The following is a 9,675-nucleotide window of genomic DNA, read 5'->3' as shown; positions in this document are numbered from 1 at the left end:
TCGTCACCGACACGGGGACGTGCAATCGCCCAGAGATTATCTAGAGTCACCATGCGGCAGAGGCCCTCGCCCCTAAGGTTTTAGATGGTCAGATCAGCAGGCCTTTGCTCCAAATGTTTTTGAGGGTCACCAGCAGGCCCATCAATCAATATTTTTCAAGGATGTGTATGATAGCTTTCCTTTATGTGTAAGAAAGGGTGTTTTGGAAGTGCCGATTCCATGTAATTTTTGGCCAGCCCTTTCACTTAGTGCATAGGCTTATGAGTGTAGGAGTCATACTACCTGAACAATTGTACCACAATGTGAATGAGGCCCTCCTTTATGTGATATACAGGCTGTTTCGGAGTGCTTTTGCTTGTTTATTTTTTGCAGCACTTGCACTTTATATACAATTGAATATACTGGGAAGAATGTTTCCTAACAATTTTTCCTGTAAAATAGATTTTTTTTTTTGGGGGGGGGGGGGGGTTTGTGCGTATTTTTGTCAGTCTCGAAAAGTGGCGTACTACTCGGACAACATGGTTCAAAGCAGCGACCTGGGAGTCCAAGATGCATCCAGACATCGTCCCCATGGTGTTCCCGATCCATTACGGTGGTGTTTCTGTCACTTTCAGACCTTTTACAATGGACCAGGCACCCTCCCCTCTTCAGGGGGTGCCTGGTTATCTCCCATTGACTTCCATTATACTCGGGTGCTCGGCTGAGCACACGAATATAGCAATGTGTTCGGGCCGAACACCCGAATACTTTGGTGCTCGATTATCACTACCAGACATCCTCTTCTCTTCCGAGCAGGGGGTGCCTGGGGTTCTCCCATTGACTTCCATTATGCTCGGGTGCTCGGTAGAGCACTCGAGCATACCGATGTGTTCGGCCAGAGCACACGAGCACTTTGGTGCTCGATCAATACTAATGGCAATGAGTATTAGAAGGGTTGTGAATGTAAGCATTATACATTTATTTCACAGATTTGCTGATTGTTATAATTGTGTCATTTACATTCATACATAGAAAGCCATAGTTTTGAGCAAAACTATTAAAATTACACCATTTAGAAGAAAAGATTGAAAGACGAGTGAAAGTTAACTAGGTATTTTTTTGATTACTTATATAGCTTATCTATAGTAAGTAATGCTACTAAATTACATAATGATATAATCAGTGTAGTTATATTCCCTAATTATTACACATTATTGTGTTGTGTTATTAATATGCAATGAGAACACCCTGGCCCTGCAGCTCAAATCTCTGGCTTTATTTATTCCAGAAGGAATGTCTTCCATTTCCTTCGCCACTCTTCCAGTCTGGCGAATACTTTCTAGCAAATCTGTGTTGAAGATCACATCTAATGCAGTCATTGCCAATGATTTTGCAGTACGAAGTGTGTAATATTGAGCTTCTTCTGAGCCTGTTAAAATAGAAAATACAATAACAGAAATTGAATACAGAATAATTTACATGTTGAAGATTGGCCAGGTAGTCAAATAGACTTGTAGGGACACTGATGTTGGCTTATCTTTGTACTGTTGAAATATCTATCGAACATTCTCTTGAACAGGTTATCTGGCCTTGGAGCTGAATAAACTCCACTCACCTGTCCAAATACCCGCTGCTGCCCCATTCTCACCCACTTCTTGCCCCCCCAGGACCAGGAAGTGGCTTAATCCCTTGACTACTGCAGCCAATAGCAGGTCTCAGCGGTCATAGTGGCTTAAATACTATTTCACAGCAGTGAAGTACCATTCCAGCCACATGACTGCTGAGACCTGTGATATGCCAGGTCCTGTGGGAAGTGTTTTTTTTCATGTTCAGGGACACAAGTTACGACTGAAGCCCAGAAAACCCCTTTAAGTAGGCAACATTTGCATTTCACTTTAAGAAGCACTCCCACAGAAAGTTTTTTTTTCTCAGACCTGTTAGAAAGGTCCGTGATGTAAACTGCAGTGAAGGTAATCTTCTTACCAGTGACTATATTTGTGAGTTATTCTCTCCCTTCTGATTCTCAGTGTCATGTGACCAGCATCTTATGTGTGGACAGGAAGTCAGTTTCTCTATATATTCCTCAATGTCAGTCTCATAGGAATGAATGGAGAAGTAACTGACTTCCTGTCCTGTGTCAGTTGGAAATCAGAGAGTTGGTCAAATGACACAGCTGAGGATCACAAGGGAGGGGATAACTCACAATTAAAGTCACTGGTAAGAATATTACTTCACTATAGCAGTCTAACTGGTCAGATAAAAAAAATTGTGCTTCTCTAAAGGGGTTGCCTGAGTTCTAGATATTGATGAGTTATTCCATTCAAGTGAATGGGATATGAGTAACCCAGCACGGTGTAGACCTCAGAAGAAAAGAACGAGATGAGGAGCCCCAATGCTGTGTAGATAAACAAATGAACCCACACAACAAAAATGGCCCCACTATTACATACAAAGCAGGATTTTTCCCAATAATATACCTTTCCCTAACAGTCTTGATTTAAGTGCTTACCAGCAGCTTCAGTATATTCTTCAGTATGATTAAAGGCATTTGAACCAATGGAAAAATAGGGATGAAGTCCGGGAACTTCATAGGTCACATTTCCAAAATCTGTTGACCCTAGAAATACATAAGATGCAAAACAAAGGTTACACTTTCTAATGATAAATGTTTATGAAATCTGTTTGAATTCTACATCTTTGATTTTATTTTGTAATTTAAAAGGGTTTTCTGAGACTTCACAACTGATAGGTCTTTACTCTGGATAGGTCAACAATATCGGATCAGTGGGGGATCGACAGCCAAGACCCCTGTGGCTGTTTCCCTGCTTAAAATCACGGAACAAAATACAAAACATCCTGCACCGCGGGTGACACTAGGGAGGCTTGTCCCCGTCCCCGCCTGCCATTGGCTGCCCCCCGCCTGACACCGGATGTTTTCATCCGTGCACAGGTAGAAGCAGCAGCGGCGGTGCGAGGACCAGGAGTAGCGCAGGGAGCGGTACCTGGGTAAGTATATTCAGCATGGGGGGCCCAGCATACGGGGGGGGGGGCTTTTTTAGGATTGGCTAACCCCTTTAAATGTCCCTCTTTTAGGTCTGAGATAAAGATTTGAATTATTACATTTACGATATTGAATGTGTTTTCCTGTTTCCTATCTATATATTAAAGCCCACCTTTTACAAATTTTTGTACTGAGATACTTTTTGCGCTATTGTGTAAAAAAAAAAAAACTATCGAAGTATATAAATATGCAGGGAAAGTGGATCTTTCACACAATAAACCATAAGTGTCCAAAAAGTTGGGAGGTATGCTTTCTTGCATAATATATGCAGCAATATACCACTTGGTCATTATATTCAGTGACAATCATATTGCTCTTTGTGCTCTGTAATATAGAACATGCAGACCTTGTGCCTCATTGTTCGAGTCCATTCACATGTCCGTAGTGTATTGCGGATCCGCAATACACCCGGCCGGCACCCACTTAGAACTGCCTACTTTTGACCGCAATTGCGAATCGGAAATTTGAGGCTACACTCCGGAAATGCGGATGCACTGTGTGCTGTCCGCATCCATTCCTGCCCCATAGAGAATGAATAGGTCTGCACCCATTCCTGATAATTGCGGAACGGGTGTGGACACATTCTACGAATGTGTGAATGGACCCTTATGCGATAGTGAGTGATCCCTCGGTCTTGTCTTTTTTTTTAGATATACTTAGGAAACATCATAATTAGTGATGAGTGAAGTATTTCAAAATTCGATTCAGCTGCTTCATCGAATTTTAGAAAAGAAATTCGCTTTGTGACGAATTACTTCTCTATAAGTAGTGGGTGCCAATGACAAGGAGCGGTGATTGCGCTGCTCCCCGTCATTGTACCCCTCAGATGCCACGTTCATAGCTGATAGCGGCATCTGACATTGATATTACAATGTAACATAACATTTTTAAATAAAAAATCATACTTACCTCATCCACTTGATCATGAAGAGTCGGTCGCTGCCAACTTGATTGAATATCTAGCGTGAAATCTCTTGCGGCCCGTGATGACATCATCACGTTGGCCAGCGTGGTGACGTTATACGTCACCGTGCACGGGATTTTGTGCGAGATCTTCAATCAAGTTGGCAGCGGCTGGCTCTTCAAACTCAAACGGATGAGGTACAGTAAGTATGATTTTTAACATTTTTTACCACCATTCAGGTAAAATCGATTCGCTACCACAAAGCATGAGGAAATAGGGCTTCGGGGCAAATAGAATTTTCCCTGAAATTTGGATCAAATTCCACTTCATTGACTTCGATTCGCTCAACTCTAATTATAATCACTGTTTTAATACATGTATGCTCTGTCGGTGAACACATGGTGTTGGGAGGCAATAGCTAAGGGGCTACATCCTTATACACAAAATATATATTTTTCTTTTTGCATATTTCACCCAGATATCCAAGTAGAAGACCTCTCTCTTTTTAATATATGTGTATCAATAAAGTTATTTAGGGGCAGTGAATTATGACCAAGGCCCAGATTTACTACTTGTAAAGATAATGTAGGCGAGGTTGTGTAGACAAGCAGTAGATTTTAGTAGCTGAGGCCAGATAATAGATGTTTTTTTCACTGACTCTATACGAACTAATGGTTGACTTACTTTGAGACATAATTATACACCAGAATGGGGCCAAAATGTTGTGCAAGATGGCACATCTTAAGCCCCCTCCCATTTCCTGCAAAACTCCCCCCACTTTCAGATAATCCCTGCCTTACTGTCTAGTATGTTGGAAAAAGAAGTAGAAATCCTAGAAATGCCAAATTGTGACAGATTTTTGGCACAGGCATATTAGTAAATCTAGGTCAATGTATGTTAATACAGTGCATGGTATAAAGGAGGTTCACCTTTATTAGTCGTGCTTTAGGCACAGCATTAGTGAAAGCTTGAAAGGAGTTATCCGAATTCTAAAGATCCCCTTCAATGCCCGGAACCCTCATATACATTATACTTACCTGCTCCCCGACACCTGCGTTGCTCCAAATCCCTGCACGGCCACCGCTCCATCTCCCCATCTCCCGATGTTAGCAGTCTGCGATTGTGACATAAATTAATACCCCTTTAACTGGCGGTGGATGCGCCAAATTGTTGTACAGGCGCCGGCCTCTACATAACATCAGCGTGTCCACTGCCTGTCTAAATCTATGCCAGCAACCTTGCTGGAGTAGACTTAGACCATTTTCTACGCCTAAAACAGGTCTAGAAAATTATGAATGAGACGGGCCTGTCCATCCACCCTCTTCCCCACGCACACCACGCTGCCTTTTGTATACAAGGCGTGAGCTGGGAAAAGTCGCAGATTGCGGCACAAGTAACCCTCGAGCTGCAATATGCAACACATATACACCAAAAAGTGGCATATATCTGTTTGTAAATGATCACCTTTGTGTTTCTGTCACATGTAACTTAGATTCTTCAATAAAGCTTTGGGATTTTAATTGGATTATGCTGGAACATCCTTCCCTTACATATCTCATCAAAGCCAACCTAAGGACGAGACACTTTGTAATTTAGCATATAGCAATTCTTATTTCAATTTACTACTACAGACAGGGTGAGCTACTACATATATACACTCACCTAAAGAATTATTAGGAACACCTGTTCTATTTCTCATTAATGCAATTATCTAGTCAACCAATCACTAGGCAGTTGCTTCAATGCATTTAGGGGTGTGGTCCTGGTCAAGACAATCTCCTGAGCTCCAAACTGAATGTCAGAATGGGAAAGAAATGTGATTTAAGCAATTTTGAGCGTGGCATGGTTGTTGGTGCCAGACGGTCCGGTCTGAGTATTTCACAATCTGCTCAGTTACTGTGATTTTCACGCACAACCATTTCTAGGGTTTACAAAGAATGGTGTGAAAAGGAAAAAACATCCAGTATGCGGCAGTCCTGTGGGCAAAAATGCCTTGTGGATGCTAGAGGAGAGAGGAGAATGGGCCGACTGATTCAAGCTGATAGAAGAGCAACGTTGACTGAAATAACCACTCGTTACAACCGAGGTATGCAGCAAAGCATTTGTGAAGCCACAACACGCACAACCTTGAAGCGGATGGGCTACAACAGCAGAAGACCCTACCGGGTACCACTCATATCCACTACAAATAGGAAAAAAAGGCTACAATTTGCACGAGCTCACCAAAATTGGACTGTTGAAGATTGGAAAAATGTGGCCTGGTCTGATGAGTCTCGATTTCTGTTGAGACATTCAAATGGTAGAGTCCGAATTTAGCGTAAACAGAATGAGAACATGTATCCATCCTCTGATGGCTACTTCCAGCAGGATAATGCACCATGTCACAAAGCTCGAATCATTTCAAATTGGTTTTTGAACATGAAAATGAGTTCACTGTACTAAAATGGCCTCCACAGTCACCAGATCTCAACCCAATAGAGCATCTTTGGGATGTGGTGGAACGGGAGCTTCGTGCCCTGGATGTGCATCCCTCAAATCTCCATCAACTGCAAGATGCTATCCTATCAATATGGGCCAACATTTCTAAAGAATGCTATCAGCACCTTGTTGAATCAATGCCACGTAGAATTAAGGCAGTTCTGAAGGCAAAAGGGGGTTCAACACCGTATTAGTATGGTGTTCCTAATAATTCTTTAGGCGAGTGTAGTAACATAGTTTATAAGGCTGAAAAAAGACATCTGTCCAGGTTGCCTGTTATCCTGCAAGTTGATTCAGAGGAAGAAAATAAAAGACCCCAGTGAGGTAGAAGCCAATTTTCCTTAATTTAGGGGAAAAAATTCCTCCCGATTTCAATCAGGCAGTCAGAATAACTCCCTGGATCAACAACCCATTTCTAGTAACTATAATCTATAATACACTGCCTGTCCAAAAAAAAGTCGCCACCTGGATTTAACTAAGCAAATAGTTATGAGCCTCCTATTGGATAATTACTACATGGGCGATTATATTTCAGCTGGCAACAAGTTATTTAACCCCAACTGGTGCAATGAGTTGCTTCTCATTTCTTAACCACCTCAGCCCCCCTAGCTTAAACCCCCTTAATGACCAGACCACTTTTTACAATTCTGCACTACACTAATTTCACGGTTTATTGCTCGGTCATACAACTTACCACCCAAATGAATTTGACCTCCTTTTCTTCTCACTAATAGAGCTTTAATTTGGTGGTATTTCATTGCTGCTGACATTTTAACTTTTTTGGATATTAATCAAAAATGACCGAAATTTTTGCAAAAAAATGACATTTTTCACTTTCTGTTGTAAAATTTTTCAAATAAAACTACATTTCTATATAAATTTTTCTCATAATATATTGTTCTACATGTCCTTGATAAAAAAAAAATGCAATAAGTGTATATTTATTGGTTTGGGTAAAAGTTATAGCATTTACAAACTATGTTGCAAAAAAATTAATTTACGCACTTTGACTTTCTGAGCACCTGTCATGTTTCCTGAGGTTCTACAATGCCCAGAAAGTAGAAACACCCCACAAATGACCCCATTTCGGAAAGTAGACACCCTAAGGTATTCGCTGATGGGCATAGTGAGTTCATGGAAGTTTTTATTTTTTGTCACAAGTTAGTGGAAACTGATTTTTTTTTTTTTCTTACAAAGTCTCATATTCCACTAACCTGTGACAAAAAGTTCAATCTTTCATGGACTCAATATGCCCCTCAGTGAATACCTTGGGGTGTCTTCTTTCCAAAATGGGGTCATTTGTGGGGTGTTTGTACTGCCCTGGCATTTGAGGGTCTCCGCAATCATTACATGTATGGCCAGCATTAGGAGTTTCTGCTATTCTCCTTATATTGAGCATACGGGTAATGAGATTCTTTTTTTCCGTTCAGCCTCTGGGCTGAAAGAAAAAATGAACGGCACAGATTTCTTCATTCGCATCGATCAATGTGGATGAAAAAATCTCTGCCAAAAAATGTCAAAAAAAAAAAAAGAGGGGAAAGGTGTCTGCCAGGACATAGGAGCTCCGCCCAACATCCAAACCCACTCAGCCCGTATGCCCTGGCAAACCCGATTTCTCCATTCACGTCAATCGATGTGGATGAATAAATCATTGCCGGAATTTTTGTTTTTATTTTTTTATATACAAAGTGTTTGCCAAAGCATATGAACACCGCCCCTCAGCTCATAAGCCTCGGCAAACGTATCTTTTTTACTGCAGAGGAGAAATCTCGTCTTGCAGTGCCGCATACACCGACTTTTGTGTAATCTGACAGCAGCGCAATGCTTCTGTCAGAATGCACATCAGTGCTGCAGCTGGTTGATCACTTGGTCCACCTAGATCAGGGGTCCTCAAACTACGGCCCGCGGGCCACATGCGGCCCGCCGAGGAATCTGATCCGGCCCGCCGGATCTGTTTAACAGTTAACCTTTAAGCATGCTCAGGGCCTGCGCACCTCTGCTCTCCTCCTCCTGCGCCCTGGCTCCCTCCCTCCGATGTCAGCTCTGCTCCGGCGGTACGTGACTGCTCACTGACGTCACTCGCCTGCTCCTCTCAGGCGACGCAGGTGACGCTGGCGCGTGACCTACAGTGAGCGAGTTAGTGCCGCCGCCGCCCGCCCGCTGTCTGCTTCTCATATCACCGCCCGGAGCAGAGAGAAGAAGCCTCAGGCTCAGGGACAGCCTGGACAACTGTGGGTGCGTCAGTGTGGCACTTAACATTTTAATATTAACAATGGGGAGACAGTGTGTGGTGGGCATTTTTTACAATGGGGGGGGGGGGTGGCGGGGCCGATGCGGGGGACATGAAAATGGCGGCCACTTGTCTGTGGGGGACATGAAAATGGTGGCCACTGTGACAGTGGGAAAAAACGGGCGGTTAGCTGGGTTGGCATGCTCTCATTTCATACTCAAAGAGACTTGGATAACAAAATGCCAGTCTGCCTGTCAACAGGTCAGTCAGAGTGACACTTGGATAATGAAATATCAGGATGCCAGTCTGCATTTCAATAGGTCAGAATCTGACCTATTGAAATGCAGACTTGCAGCCTGATATTTCATTATCCAAGTCTCTTTGGGAAACAATTGAGAGCATGCCAATCCAGCCAACTGCCAGTTTTCTTTCCATGGGGCAACCATGATAATAAAATAGCATCCTACTTATATACGCATTTCCTTTTAGGCCCGTTATATAGGGAGAACCCCGTCAGGGACTGATCTTGTCTTCATGGAAAAGACTGCAAGAGGTAAGTGTCCACGTGGGGGGGCAGAGGCCTGTAAGTGGGGGTTCTGGTTTGGAATGGCTATATAAGCAGGAAGATCCTATTTTAGTGTCATGGTTGTCCATGGAAAGGATCTTCCTGCTTATCTAGCTATTCCAAACCAGAACGTCAACTGAAGTGTAAAATAGATTACTGATTAAAGGGGTCTCCTTGATAGAAATACTAAGATTTGATAAGCGTTTCCTTTTCAGTGTTTGGATTTAGAACGTATCAATTTGGCCCGTTATATAGGGAGATATAACAGAACCCCATCAGGGACTGAGCTGGTCTGCATAGAAAAGCCTGCAAGAGGTAACTGTCCACACTGCCCCCATTGTCCTATAGGTGCAGGTCCCACCGCTGGGACCCGCACTGATATAGAGAACAGAGCCCCGAAATTGAAGGAGGGCACACTGCGCATAAGCAGCCGCCGTCCATTTATTTCTATGGGGCTG

General features: G+C 42.8%; 1 protein-coding gene across 1 annotated transcript in view; it reads right to left on the bottom strand.

Moving 5' to 3' along the window:
- Positions 1–1,190: 1,190 nt before the first annotated feature.
- The window catches only part of LOC120999185 (peptidase M20 domain-containing protein 2-like), a 132,908-nt gene continuing 124,423 nt past the window's right edge, over positions 1,191–9,675 (bottom strand). The window contains exons 7-8 of the mRNA XM_040430061.1: positions 2,489–2,596; positions 1,191–1,408 (exon numbers count right to left, since the gene is read on the bottom strand). Of these exons, the coding sequence (XP_040285995.1) occupies positions 1,191–1,408; positions 2,489–2,596 (326 nt within the window). The remainder of the gene's footprint in view (positions 1,409–2,488; positions 2,597–9,675) is intronic.

The sequence above is a fragment of the Bufo bufo genome, chromosome 4, assembly GCF_905171765.1.
Source record: "Bufo bufo chromosome 4, aBufBuf1.1, whole genome shotgun sequence".
Classification (NCBI taxonomy): Eukaryota; Metazoa; Chordata; class Amphibia; order Anura; family Bufonidae; genus Bufo; species Bufo bufo.
The sequence above is the reverse complement of the archived record's forward strand: the minus strand, read 5'-3'. Positions and strand labels throughout refer to the sequence as shown.